Source organism: Cynocephalus volans, chromosome 3, assembly GCF_027409185.1.
Source record: "Cynocephalus volans isolate mCynVol1 chromosome 3, mCynVol1.pri, whole genome shotgun sequence".
Taxonomy (NCBI): Eukaryota; Metazoa; Chordata; class Mammalia; order Dermoptera; family Cynocephalidae; genus Cynocephalus; species Cynocephalus volans.
This window is the reverse complement of record NC_084462.1, coordinates 170,568,584-170,584,376: the sequence shown is the minus strand read 5'-3', so window position 1 is coordinate 170,584,376 and position 15,793 is coordinate 170,568,584. Positions and strand designations below refer to the sequence as shown.

The window sequence follows — 15,793 nt, the reverse complement described above, 5'->3', positions numbered from 1 at the left end:
TTCTCACAACCAAACATTTGATATTTGCTCTGCAGACAATTTGAGGTTCTAATCTCTGTCAAGAACCATGAATGTAGCTCTTTTACATTGTCAAATTCAGATCCATCTGTTTTAACAGGCAAGTGAGTTAAGATGATAACCTCTTAGGAAAAATTAAGGAGCCTTTTGCAAGCTTGTTGATATTCCTGCAGGCAAGGCCAAATACTTTTCTTTTTTTTTTTGGCAGCTGGCCAGTATGAGGATCTGAACCTTTAAACTTGGTGTTATCAACACCGTGCTCTAACAAACTGAGCTAACCAGCCAGACCTAGTACTTTTTTTTGATAAAACAACGCTGGGTCCACTATTACAAGTCATAAATTGCTGCACTTAAGTTCTATGTCATAAAATCTGTCTGATAATTTTAGCTTGGCACGTTCTAAAAAAAAAAAAAATTTAAGCTCATTATTTACTGTAGCCATTTAAAAAGAGCACTGCAGTATACCCCCCACAGTAGTCTACTTTTGAGTACTGTAACATTCTGATGAGCCCTCCAAAATTTGATTGTGAAGAGCACGTAAAATAGTAGAATTCTATAACCAAATATATGGAGTTAATAGCTCTAAGTCTTTAAATATTTGAAGGACAGAATAGTTATCTTCAGGCACATTTTCTGACAATAATTAACAAGACCAATTGCCTGATGAGGCTGCTCCTAGTAAGTGACAGTAAAGCCATATGGGAAGGGGAAAGGAGCAACTCTTAATACTGTGTAGCTTATAAAATCACTGTCTTTGGAGTCAGACTCTCCCAATAGTATGTGCAACTCTGGATAATTTATTTAACCTCTCTGAGTTTCATTTTTCTCTGGAGATTATCCTTTTTTCTCTGGGGATTATACTATCTTAATAGTGTCTACTTCATAGTGTTTATGAGGATCAAATTTATCATATTTAAACAGAACAGGTACAAAACAAGTGCCCAATTTTTATAGTTTTTGTTATTATTCCTTATCTAGTCTCAGAAGCAGTGGGCTGTGTGAAGATACAGATTTTAAAGGAAGGCAGCCAAACCCTTGTTTTACATTACTGGATACTTATCTGCCAGGAGCCCCTTTCCAATTTCCCTGACTTTCTGGGGTTATTCAGATGCTGCTTACAAAAACCAGTAGCCAGGAGAGTATATTTATATTATCACTTAGTCCCTTTTTGTTGTATGTCCACAGAGGCAAAAAGCTGAAGGAATGTCAATTAAAACTGAGCAATCTTATGCTATTTTTGATTGTTTTCCTATAGTAAAGAGAATAAAAATAGCTTTGGCTTAAAAAAATTAAACGAAACACACAGACTTGCAATTTGTTATGGAAGAAATTGGCAGAGACTTGAGAAAGAATTTCCAGAAATCTAATGGATCCATAATTTTGGCAGAAAAGTTATTCAGGTTAGATGAGTTGGCATGGAACAAGAACCCACAAAGCAGATTGGGCCTTAAATACTTCTAGCAGTAGACAATTTTTACTCAGGTGCTTTATTCAACCTGAGCTTTTTAATATATCTTTTATATGAAGAAATGTAGTATATGCTCAGTTGGAAAGAGCTGGTGTCCTAAAAGGTAGGGGGCTTTTCCTTGAGTTGTAAAGCTGAGAAGACTCATCCTCTCAAAGGTCAGTGAGGATTCAGGTGTTCATGATGTTACTGACTATTTTGATGCCACTGGTGACTCTGGCCCAGAATCTGCCTGCATTCCTAATTCTGATGCTCTTTTTTTTAACAGAATAGAACTTGTATAGTTCAACTCAAACTTAACAATATCTCTCATGGTGTTTTCAACATTTTGTCCTATTTGTTGTATTATTGCCTAGCTAAGATGTTTTTAATTTCAAGGGCAAGCCCCAACCTTACCCTAATAGAGTTGCTAGACCTTTTGATAAACAAAGAGGTGTAAAGACACCAAAGACACAGTCTCAGCACATCCTCAGCATGTAGTCAGAGATCTTGTTGAAAGTGAAAACCCCTTGCTCCATTTCACTCTTCTTAAGCTCTGATCCCACCAGTCCAATTCTACATGCAAATAAGCTATAGAATGACTTTGCCAAGCAAGGGCACTGGGTGTGTGTGCTGGGGATGATAAAGTTTCTGACATTGGCTCTTGGGGCAGATCTGTGTACCTGCTGTCAGATGTTTCCATGTGCTGTCAGTCAGCACTCACAGGTTTGTTTGTAAATAAACTTGATAGGAACTTTCCATTCAATTTTATAAAACTTATCTTTAGGGTGATGTTTCTTAAACTTTTTGGGGGTCGCAATTCCTTAGAGAATCTGATAAAAAAACTGGGCCCTCTCTTTTCAGAAGATGCATGTATGTAGATGTACATATGAAGATGCATAGATGTATATGCTTACATATGCTCAGAAAATTCCACATAATTTCAAAGAATTTACATGGAGTACTTTCAGGATGGTTCATGGAAGCTCATCTCAGAACTCTAAAACTAGCCACAAGAAGTCTATATTCCTCTTCCTCAAAGGGTTCCAGTAAGGCTGTCTGGAACCTCTTACCAGTCTTATAATGTGTAATTCAAGATGATGATGATGATGACAGTGACGATGACTACCATTTACTGAGCTGCTATTTGTCAGACATGGTGCATTCCTCATATCCAATAGTGAACTCCAGATCATCCCTCCCAAACCTGTTCTTTATGCAACCTTCACCATCTCACCAGCTCCATCTCCTCGGTTGCTCAGGTAGGGCTGGGTCCATACACTACCACTGCTGCTACCTTTCTCCTCCTTCAAGTCAGACAGTTCATGAAAAAAAAAATTCCTGAAAAACAGAAACCCCACATTTCAAATTTAAAAGCAATATTATTTTCTACATTTTAAAAATAGCTTTACTCTTTTCTGGATTTATTGTAACCAATAAAATATGCTTTATTTATATTTATATGTTTATATTTATGTTACTATACCAGTAAGTTTTATAAAACTTGAATATTAAACTCAGAACACACCAAACAACCGATGGAGATTAACGCTATTATCCTTCAGGTTCATCCATGTCACCACAAATGGTAGAATTTCATTCTTTTTTATGACTGGATAGTGTTCCATTGTGTATATACCAGGGTACTTTAAAACGTTTGTGGAAAAATAGAATTAAAAGACAGTATGAATCTTTCTATGAACTTTTTGAAGACTCCTAGTCTGCCACATTTTCTTTATCTGTTCATCCATTGATGGACTGTAGGTTGATTCCATAATTGGCTGTTATGAACAGTGCTGTGATTAAACATAGGAGTGCAGATATCTCTTCAGCATACTGATTTCAGTTCCTTTGAATATATACCCAGTAGTAAGATTGCTGGATCATATGGTAGTTCTATTTTTAATTTTTTGAGGAACCTCCATACTGTTCTCCATAGTGTCTGTATTAATTAACATTCCCCCCAGCAGCATGTAGGGGATGCCTTTTCTCCACATTCTTCCCAACACTTGTTATCTTTTGACTTCTTGATATAGCCATTCTGACTGCAGTGAGGAGATAATAAGCCAAGCACAGAAAGACAAATACTGCATGACCTCACTCATATATAGAATCCAAAAAATTGTTCCCATGGAAGTAGAGAGTAGAATAGTGGTTAGCAGAAGACGGGAAGAATAGAATGAAAGGGGGTTGTTGCTGAGAGAGTGGTTAATGAGTACAAAACCAGTTAGATAGTAAGAATAAGTTCTGGTTTTCTACTATGTAGTAGGATGACCAGAATTAATCTCATGTTGTATATTTCAAAATAGCTAGAAGAGAGGTTTTTGAATGTTCTCATCACAAAGAAATGGTAAGTGTTTAAGATGATGGGTATGCTAATTACTGTGATTTGATCAATACACAATGTATGCATACATCAAAATTTCATGTTGTACCCCATAAGTATTTTTAATTATTGTATATCAATTATAAATAAAAATGAAAAATAAAATTCCTATGCAAATACAAAGGAACTAGAACAGCCCTACCCTGTTCTTTAAAAAGAAGAGCAAATGTGGAAGACTTAAATGATTTTATTTCAAAACTTAGTTAACAGTAATCAAGAGAGTATCGTATGAGACATAGATCAATGGAAAAGAATAGAGACTCCAGATATAGACACGCTTAATGTGGTCATTTGATTTTTGACAAATATGCCAAAAGAGTTCAGTGGTGAAACAAGTCTTCAAATGGTGCTAGAACAACTAGACACCTGTATAGAAAAAAGTGAATCTCAATCATTTTCAGGTCTCAAAATACGTTCAACTTGCAACAGTAACTCTTCTCTAGGAGAGGGCCTAGAAGAGGGCTCTGAGACCTTGCCGAATGGCTTAAAACCCAGAGGTGTGTACTGAAACTTGAACCCAGGGAAACTGAGCACCTCCTGTCTCAAGGCTACCAGCATTTCTTGTCCTCTCCAGCTCTGAGTTACAGAGGCTAAATTCCTGGCAAGGGAGGCTGAGAGGTTGGGGGCTTCCTCACTCCAGCCAGCCCCCACTCGTAGGGCAGAAGCCCTATCCCAGACTTGGCAGGCTGAGAATATGGAGCTTTGATCATCTAGGCCCCACTTCACTTATAGAGCAGAGAGGTTCCATGCTGGTAGAGGCAAGCTGAGAAGATCAGAGACTACTGCCATTGCCTAGCACCCTGCTAGTAAAGCAGGGTTTTTACCCCAAGAGAAGTGGCCACTATCCTTATCCTCAGGTGCAGAGCAGTGACTCAGATTTTTTTTCCCCAGGGGAAGAGGCAGTTCCTAAGAACAGAGAACTCTGAAGCTATCTCCAAAAGAACTGACTATATTTGGAACAGAGTATGTGAGAAGTTCAAACCTACGGGTGCTTTTGAAAAAAAAAGAGATTTTGATGGTAAATAATTAAGAATAGGCTGGTCTGTCCATTAGAACAATAAACTAAACCATTTGATGTTGACAACTAGGAGGCTGCCTGGGGTCAGAACAAACCTCAAAAACTAGCTTCAAAAACTACTCCTGCAAAAGGGCCTGAATTTATTGAATCAGACTGTGGAGTAATTTATGCCCCAGAGCATTATTGAAAACAATAGAGCAATCAGCCAGCAATTAGTAGAGCCTAACACCTGGGTGTAATACCAGCAAAGGCAGACAGCCTAACATATCAGGGAAAGAGAGTGAAAAAGAGCCCAGCTAGACCATTGTGCAAATGTCCAAGGCTGCGCCCTCTAAAAAGCAATATTGGAGGCTTCACACTGCAGATGAATTAGACTTTACTAAAATAGTCAAGCCAGGTTGATATGGGTTGAGTGTTTGTTCCCTCCAAAGCTCATGTGAGAGGATGATCCCCAATGTAGCAGTGTTGAGAGATGGGGCCTTCAAGAGGTCATTGGATCATGAGGACTGTGCCCTCGTGAATGGGTTAATACATTCTTGGATAACGGGTTAATGTTTTAATGAGTTATCAGGGAGTAGACTGGTGGCTGTATAAGTGGAGCAAGAGAGCACACTGAAGTGCTCTCATCCAGCCGTCCCTGCCACATGCCCTGTGTCACCACTGGACTGTGTAGATAGTTCCCACCAAGAAGGCTCCCCACCAAGATGTGCCCTCTTGACCTCAGACTTCCTGGCCTCCAAAACTGTATGAAATAAATTCTGTTTCTTTATAAGTTACCCAGTTTCAGATATTCTGTTATCAGCAACAGAAAACAGACTAACACGTGGGACATTCTAGATAATATGCCAGATAATTAAAGAAAACTCAATTTTAAAATCATAAAAAATATGTTCTCTGACCCAAATGGAATGAGAGTAGAAATCAATAACAAAAAGAAATTTGGAATATTCACAACTATGTGCAAATTAAACAGCATACTCCTAAATAAACAATGTATCAAAGAAGAAACAAGAGAGATGAGAAAACACTTTGGTGAGAAAAAATAAGGACACTATGTACTAAAACTTATGGGATGCAGCTAAAACAGTGCTTAGTAAGAAATTTATAACCATAATTGCCTAAATTTAAAAAAAGAAAAAAGAGATCCCAAATCAATAACCCAGCCTTCCTCCTTAAGACATTGCAAAAATAAGAGCAATGTAAACCCAAAGCAAGTAGAGAGGGAAATAATAAATATTAGAAAAGAAATTAATCAAATAGAGAATATGAAAACAATAGAGAAAATCAGTCATGGTTCTTTGAAAGGATAACAAATTGATAAACCTTTAGCTAGACTGACCAAGGAAAGAGAAGACTCAAATTGGTAAAATAAAGAATGCTACTAACTTTATAGAATTTAAAAAGGATCATAAAGGAATACTATGAACAACTGTATAGCAATATACAGTTACGTTGTTATTCATGCTATTTCATGGTAGATAACTTACACGAAGTAAATTCTTAGAAAGACACAAACTACTTATATTAGTCCATTTCTGTTGCTTATAACAAAATACATGGAACTGGGTATTTTATAAAGAAAATGAGATTTATTGCTTAACAGTTTCTGAGGCTGGGAAGTCCAAAGTCTAGGGAACACAGCTGGTGAAGATCTTGGTGGTGGTGACAGTGAAGGCATGGTATCACATTGTGAAATGGCAGAACAGAGAGTTCAGAGAGCAGAGAGAGCAGAGACTCTTTATGCTCCCCTTTTAAAGCCCTCAGATGCTTTTTAATTTGATATAATCCCATTTTTTTATTTTTTCTTTTGTTGCTTGTGCTTTTTGGGTCTTTGCCCAGTCCTATTACCTGGAGTGTTTCCCCTATATTTTCCTTTAGTAATTTTATAGTTTCAGTTCTTATATTTAAGTCTTTAATCCATCTTGAGTTGATTTTGATATATGGTGAGTAGTACAGGGCCAGTTTCATTTTTCTACATATGGATGCCCAATTTTCCCAGCACCATTTATTGAAGAGGCTGTCTTTTCCCAATGTATGTTCTTGCCGCCTTTGTCAAAGATCAGTTGCTTGTATGTGAGTTGATTTCCAGGTTTTCTGTTTTGTTCCATTGATCCAAGTGTCTGTTTTTATGCCAGTACCATGCTGTTTTGGTTATAATAGCTTTGTAATATAATTTGAAGTCATATAGTATTATGTCTCTGGCTTTCTTTCTTTCTTTTTTTTTTTTTGCTGAGGATTGCTTTGGCTATTCAGGGTTTTTTGTTGTTCCATATGAATGTTTGGACAGAAAGACAACCTATGGAATGGGAGAAAATATTTGCAAACTATACATCCAACAAGGGATTAATATCTAGAATATACAAAGAACTCAAACAACTATACAGTAAAAAAAAAAAAAAACAAATAATGCAATTAAAAAATGGACAAAGGCGATGAATAGACAGTTTTCAAAGGAAGACATACAAATGGCTAACAGGTACATGAAAAAGTGCTCAGCATCACTAGTCATTAGAGAAATGCAAATCAAAACCACATTGAGATATCATCTCACCCCAGTTAGACTGACCACTATTAAAAAGACCGAGAATAACAAATGCTGACGAAGACATGGAGAAAGGGGAACTCTTCTACACTGCTGGTGGGACTGTAAATTAACACAGCCATTATGGAAAACAGTATGGAGGTTTCTCAAACAACTACAATATGAGCTACAATATGATAGAGCTACAATATGATCCAGCAACCCACTACTGGGTATATATCCAAAGGAATGTAAATCATCACGTTGAAGGGCTACCTACACTCCCATGTTCATTGCAGCTCTATTTACAATAGCCAAGATATGGAACCATCCTATGTGCTCATTGATGGATGACTGGATAAAGAAAATGTGGTATATATACACAATGGAATACTACTCAGCCATAAAAAAGAATGAAATACTGCCATTTGCAGCAACTTGGATGAGTCTGGAGAAAATTATGTTAAGTGAAATAAGCCAGACAGAGAAACAGAAATACCACATGTTCTCACTCATAACTGGTTGCTAGGAAGGAAGGAAGGGAGAGAGGGAAAGAGGGAAGAAGGAAGGAATGAAGGAAAGAAAGAAAGAAAAGATCACAGCAATATATTGAACTTTCAGAAGGAGAGAACAAATCTAAGGATATTAGAGATGGGAGGGAAGGAAGGGATTTGGGAAATGATAGATCAGGCAAAGGGCATAAAGAAATATCACGATTTGTAAAAGTGAATATGCTAATAATAAATAAAAATTTCAAAATTAAAAAGCCCTCAGAACCATGTCCCTGGCCACCATTTTTAATCCATTCATTAGAGCATGGTCCTACAATCTAATAGGATTACCATAATAGGATTTCCTACACTCTTAACAGTCACAGTGGGGGCCAAGTTTCTAATACATAAAACTGGGGTACACAATTCAGGCTTCAGGGAGTTTTGGAGGGACACAATTCAATTCGCTGCACTACAGGAACTGACTCAAGAATAAATACAACTCCTGATCAAATTACTACTACTGTTTCTATTACTACTCCTCCTCCTAATAAAAACTGCATGCAGAGAGGCCCAGGTGGCTTCACTGGTGAATGTTACCAAACATTTAAAGAAAAATTGATATCAGTTCTTTACAAACAAAAAGAAGAGGAGGAAACACCTACCAACTTATTCTATGATGCCAATATACCCCAATACCAAAACCAGACAGTATCTCAAGAACACTACAAACCAATATTTCTTATGCATATAAATGCAAAAATTCTCAACAAAATTCTGTCGAACCAAATTCAGCAACAAAAAGGAATATATATCATAGTCAAGTGGAATTTTATCCTAGGATTGCAAGATTGCCTTATTAACCAAAAATGAATCAACTTAATATACCATATTAGTAGAATAAAAGCCAAAACCCATATGATCCTCTCAGTAGACACTGAAAAAAGTGTATGAGAGCTGGCCAGTTAGCTCTGGTTAGAGTGTGGTGCTGGTAACATCAAGGTGCAAGGTTTGATCCTATACCGGCCAGCTGCCAAAAAAAAGAAAAAAAAATAGTAATAATAGAAAAAAGCATTTGACAAAACTCAGCTCTACTTCATGATAAAAATCACTCAACAAAGTAGGAATAGAACTATATTTCCTCAACCCAATTAGAGGCATTTATGGAAAACCCACAGCTAATACTTAACATAATACTTAATGTTGAAAGACCAAATGCTTTCCCCATAAAATCAGGAACAGGGAACAAATATCTATTTTACCATTTTATTCAATATCGTAGGGAAGAAAAGGACACAAAAGGCCTTCATGTTGGGAAGAAAGAAGAAAAACTCTATTTTAAAGATAATATATCTTGTAAATAGAAAATTCTAAGTAATCCCCTAAAAAACTACTAGAACTAATAAGTTCAGCAAAGTTACAGGATACAAGATGAACATACAAAAATCAGTTGTATTTCTATATACTTTCAATGAACAATCTGAAAATGAAATTAAGAAAACAACCTCATTTACTTTAGGATCAAAAAGAATAAAATACCTGGCAATAAGTTTAGCAAAGGAAGTGTAAAACCTGTACTCTGAAAACTATAGAACATTGCTGAGGAATGAAAGAAGACCTAAATGAATGACATCACGTGTTCATGGATTGAAGACTTAATATTGCTAAGATGGCAATACTTCCCAAGTTTACTTACAGATTTAACAACAACTGTTCTCGAAATTTTAGCTTATACAAGGAGACTTCAAAAATATTCATGGAAAAATAGAATTAAAAAGTAAAAATAAAAATATAAACCTTATTTCTCTCCGTAAGCTCCATCAAGTTCAAGACACTTGTGAGTGATGATACCAGCCATTTAGTGCATCCCTAAAGAACTGAGTATCCTGGTAATTTAATCATGGCAATGCACTCTTTTTTACGTTATTACCTGAAGAAAAATGGGTGCCCTTCAAAGATTTTTTTTTTAACATTAAGAAATAAAAAAGTCAGAAGTAGCCAAATCAGGACTGTAAGGTGGATGCCTAATGATTTCCCATTGAAATGCACACAAAATTGCCCTTGTTTGATGAGAGGAAAGAGCAGAAACATTGTCATGGTGGAGAAGGTCTCTGGTGAAACTTCCCCAGGCATTTTTCAGCTAGAGCTTTGGCTAACTTTCTCAAAACCTTTCTCATAATAAGCAGATGTTATTATCTTTTTGGAGGGCCAAAAACCAAGTAAAATGCCTTCAGCATCCCAAAAAACTGTTGCCATGACATTTGCTCTTGACTGGTCTGCTTTTGCTTTGACTAGAACACTTTCCCCTCTTGGTAACCATGGCTTTGATTGTACTTTGTCTTCAGGATCATACTGGTAGAGTCATGTTTTATCTCCTGTCACAATTACTTGAAGAAATGCTTCAGGATCTTGATCCTACTTGTTTCAAATTTCCATTGAAAGCTGCTCTTGTCTGTAACTGATATGGGCGCAACAGTTTTGACATCAGTCTAGTGGAAAGTTTGCTCAGTTGTAATTTCTCAGTCAGAATTGTGTAAGCTGAACCATTTGAGATGTCTATGGTGTTGGCTCTTGTTTCTGCTGTTATCCTCTGGTCCTCTTCAATTAGGACACAAATAAGATTAATTTTTTTCCTCACAAATTGATGTGGATGGTCTGCCACTGCAGGCTTCGTCTTCAACATTATCTTGTCCCTTCTTAGAACAAGTTGTCTATTTGTGAACTGCTGATTTGTTTGGAACATTGTCCCCATAAGCTTTTTGTAAAGCATCAGTGATTTCATCATTCTTTCACCCAAGCTTCACCAAAAATTTGATGTTTGTTCTTGCTTCAAATTTAGCAGAATTCATGTTGCTGTGATAGGGGCTCTTTTCAAACTGATGTTATCCTTCTTAGTGTCTCAAACTGGATCTTGTTCAGATATGTTATAACAAGATAGAACAAGTGTATTTTAGTGCAAAAATTTTCAAAGTCCATTTTTTCATATTACACATTTTCCATGAATGTTTTGAGGATGGACCCCTTTAATCATTGCAGAAATTGACAAGGTGATCCTAAAATTCATATGGAAAATCAAGGGACCTAAAATAGCTAAAACCATTTTGAAAAAGAAGAATAAAGTTGGAAAACTCATACTTCCTAATTTCAAATTTTACCACAAAGCTACAATAATTGAAAAAGGATCTCCTTATGTCAGTGCATAAGGATAGGTATATAGATTAGTGGAATAGAATTCAGAGTCCAAAAATTCTCAATTTTACAGTCTATTGATTTTTCTTTTTTTTAAAAATTGAAACATATACATATTTATGGGGTACAGAGTTGACTAATTATACATGTATACAATTTGTGATGATCAAATCAGGATGATTTTTCAACAATGATGACAACAAGGCAAGAACTATCTTTTCAACTAATGGTACTGGGACAACTTGATAGCTACATGCAGAAGTATGAAGTCGGACCCATACCTCACAACATATATGAAAACTAACTCAAATGGATGAAAGACTAAGAGCTAAAACCATAAAGGTCCTAGAAGAAAACATTGGGGTAAATTTGTGTGGCAATGGTTTCTTAGATGTGACAGCAGAAGTATAAGCAACTAATGAAAAAAATAGATAAATTGGAATTTCTGGAGTATGATGGGTATATTAGTTTCTTTTGCTGTTTCTTTTGCTTCTAACAGAAATACCTGAACTTTGGAAATTTATAGGGAAATAAAATTTATTGCTTACAGTTTCAGAGGCTGGGAAGTCCAAAGTCCAGGGAACTCATCTGGTGAAGGCCTGGTTGGTGGTACCAAGTGATAGTGACGCAGCGGTCTCACATGGCAGAATGGCAGAGCAGAGAGACTAACCTCCTCATTCACTCTCTTTTTAAAGCCATCATAACCACTCTCATTATTCCAAGAGTGGATCAATCCATTCACAAGAGTACAGTCCTTCCAATCGAATCACCTCTTCAAGGCCCCCATCTTTCAATTACCACAATAGGATTCCCCACCCTCTTAACAGTGTCACGGTGGGGATTAAGCTTCAGTGAGTTTGGGAGGCCATTCAGTCCATTGCAATGGATGATAAAAATGTTTTATAATTGATTGTAGTGATGGTTGCACAACTCTAAAAATACTAAAAACCATTGAATTTTGCACTTCAAGTAGGAAAATTTCATGGTATGTAAATTGTATCTCAAATAAAAGAGAAAACCAAATGGGCAAGTAAAACTTTAATAAGCACTTCAACAGAAAATATAGAAATGTCCAATAAGTCATGGGAAGATGCTAAATATTATTGTTATTTGGGAAAATCACAAATTAAAACCATAATAGGATACCACTCCAAAATTACAATAGAATAACAAAATTATAAAGACTGGGAGTACTGATTACTGTATAGAGATTCCCACTAACTTTTCATATCTCTACCATTGATTATAACACTTACTTCATAATGACACTCCAGGTACCATAGCTTCTGCTGTTATATCCCTTTGACAGCCTCAGTATCTATTCTACCACTCTTACAGCCTGGACCACTGGATAGAGTTTGCTGTCTACCCTGTAAAGGATGCAGCACATACCTACAAAAACAAAACAAAACATACTTATTTTATGAATGTCAGGTCTTTAGCTTGGGCTGTCAGGTCAGTCAGTAGCAAAAGTAGGAAATAAGTTACTTGATCTTGTTCTATGTTTGTCTCCTTAGATTTGTATTTTTTCTCAGTCTCTCCAGTAAGTGGAAAATATGTTCCAAGCAACAATAATCCATAAGTAGTTATTAATTCTGTTTATAGATAAAAGCTCAGAGAGACTTAATTTGCTCAAAGCAGGACAGCAGTGTAATCATTGTCTAATGCAGGTCTATCAGTTACAAAGTCTGGTTCTTTTGATTGTGTCACTTTGCCTCTAAGGACTACATTGGATTTTTTTTTTTTTTGCAATGGACTGGCCGTTTGAGTTTCAGAGTGATTTTTTTCAGAGACCCTGAAATTTAAGGATCTCTGAAAATATAAAAAAAATTTCCAATATAAAGAAGTTGCATTCAATTACTAATTGATGCAGTAAGCATCTAATGAGTGCCTACTGCATGTAGGCACTATGTTGGGTTTGTAGTGTTGAATATATTGATCCTGACTTTAAAAAACTCAAGGGTTTAGCAGAGAAAGCAAGTATACAAGTGAACATTTGCAATATAGCAAGATAATTGCAGTGGTAGAAGTCTCTTTAATTAGTACAAAGGTAACATATGAGGAAATGCTCAACTCTGTTGGAGTGACCATAGATCAGTTGACTGAATTGGACATTCAAGTCTGTGTAGGAGTTTTGTTAGTTGATATATGGTTGCCTATTTCTGTGTCTTGACTATGGAAACTTTATGCATAAACACCAGTATTTGGTTTGATTTAAGTAAATAACTACTTAAAAGTAGAACAAAAAATCATTGTTAGTTTGCAGGAATGCTGTGTTCCTTTACATCTCTTTAATAATTGGCTTTATATTCAGATATAATTAAAACTATTTGGCCTTAGAAAAGAAATGCTTTTCTCTGACTTGTGCTTTGTAAAATACATTGCAAAACCACTAGATATTAGAGTTCTTTAATTCTGTTGCATCTGCTTTTTGGAATTTAAAGTTAAATGGGCAAGATAAAGGAAAAAATTGTGAGTTCATAAGAATTTGCTTTTTTCTTTTATCAAATTGTGGTAACTTGATGAGTGAATATACACGCTTTTCAAGTTTTTCAGGAGAAAAGCTTTAAACTACATTTACTGTTTCTCGCTCACAAATATGTGTTAATGTAGTAATGGTTAGTTTCTGATGAAACTATAGTTTAAAAAATTATTGCAACATTTATTTTGTAAACCATTTATTATTCTTTATGATTCTGAGCAATTTTCAATATTAATCTGTATAGTTGTTACCTAAAATAATGAGCATTTAGTTTATCAATAAGTGTCTTATTAGAACCAATTATCAACATAATTGGTTGTCTTTTAAAATTAACCAGCTTCCTTATTTTGTTTCTGAAGTGTAGCCTTTTTGTCTCCTATTTTATTATTCCCCTTCTGATAAATAAAGTAAATTGAAAGGGAAATGGGAATCATCTAGTTTAGGTGCTTCGATTTGGGCATGTTGTATGAATTTTATTCTTGGGCTATATGGAGCAATCAGAAGGCCACCTGCTTGCCTAATATGCATTTTCGGAAGTGTGCATAGACAGTTCTGGGAAATAAGGAATCTACCTAAAGTTCCTAAAAGTAGTGACTGGCGAGTATCACAAATGAAAGGCTAGGATTTTTGTTTGTGTTTTGTTTGGTTTTTGTTTTGGTTATCTTAGTGGCTAATGTTTTGGTGCTCCACAGTAATTTAAGTAGCCATTGTAGGAGATGATGACAGAGGTTTCTGACATACTGTATTTGGGAAAATGCATTTAAATATATGCAGGTTTTATGTAATAGGTTTAATGGCAATACTCTGTAAATTCATTTGATTGAGGGTTAGGATAGCCATTATCCTATGAAACTATTACTGTATGAATCTAGTAATATATTCCATAGGAAAGTGTATACTAAATATGTTAAGAATTACACAAAAAATAATATATTAACATCAGTGCCTTATGGTTAATCCAAAGTGACTTAAAGGAAATACTTCCTTTTGTTTATGAATACAAGTCAAAGAAAGAAAAATATATTTCATTTTTAGATTATATAAACGGTGGAGAACTTTTTACTCATCTTTCTCAAAGAGAGCGTTTCACAGAGCATGAGGTGCAGATCTATGTTGGAGAGATTGTGCTTGCCCTTGAACATCTCCACAAGGTAAGACACTTTATCTTTGGGATTTCTTTTTTGAAAAGTCTATTAACTGAAGTAATGATGGAGCTAAACGAGCTAATGTTTTTACATGTCATTGTCTTGGTGGAGATTGTGAAAGCATGTGTATAGAACAAGACCAGTTTTCTCAATTTTATAGTCCCCTTTTAAAAAATATACTTTCCTTTTGTAGTTATGTGGATTAAAAACATAGAACCTAAGCAGTTTTTTGGCTTTCTTCATGGAAAACTCTATTTTTATAAAAGTATCATTAGATAAAAGCTTTAATTTTTAAAATAACCTATAAAATGAAACCACAAATCATCATATGTATTTCCTTAATTGTGACTTACTCCACTGCAGACTCTGTACATCTTTAGGTTATATTTCCTGATTAGGTTGGAGAATAACAGTTATTTCCCACTCTCCCGTGCTGGCTTTGTTTTCCATTTGTTTTGTCCCTGACACCTTCTCTTTCCCCTGCCTCCTCCCACCTCCTCCATTGTCTCCATGTAACAGGAACTCAGTTATTGGAAACTTTAAATGGAATTCACGTCCATGATTGCTCTTTGAACTCTATAAAATCAGTTTAAACTTTTTAATATATCACTGGCACCATTAATCTTGATCCAAGAAATTTTGACTTAATTTTTTTTTTTACTTAGTGAGGAAGTATTATCGTAGACACACACAGTCACGTAGACTAGGCTTGTGTGTTTTTTCTCAGGAATAGAAATACTAAAGTAATTTTTACCAAAGGTGTGTGGGGCCATAAGGAGATCAGTGTGACTGTGAGTTACTAAATTAGGACAATATAGGTACATCATTCTTCTTTGTCAGGTTGTATTCAGGTCCTAGTTTAAGGTAAACAGAGATTAAGACAAATAGAGATTACAGTGCTGAATGTGGTGCTTAGAAAAGAAAGGACAGAATTGAACACAAAAGGCAAGAAAGTTGTTTTTAAAGGCACAGGCAATTAGAGCAGCAAGATGGAGGCAGTAGGTGACAGAAGCTGTGAGAAAGGATGGTGGAGTAAGAAAAGAAGGCAGGGATCAAGAAAAGGGTAGCTCGAGTTCAGAACAGAAAACAAGACTGCGCA

The 15,793-nt window shown here is 35.7% G+C and overlaps 1 protein-coding gene across 2 annotated transcripts in view; it reads left to right on the top strand.

Moving 5' to 3' along the window:
• Nucleotides 1-15,793, top strand: part of RPS6KA5 (ribosomal protein S6 kinase A5) — a 185,271-nt gene that overhangs the window by 97,894 nt on the left and 71,584 nt on the right. For both annotated transcript variants that reach the window (XM_063089104.1, XM_063089105.1), the window contains exon 4: nucleotides 14,585-14,700. In XM_063089104.1, the coding sequence (XP_062945174.1) occupies nucleotides 14,585-14,700 (116 nt within the window). The remainder of the gene's footprint in view (nucleotides 1-14,584; nucleotides 14,701-15,793) is intronic.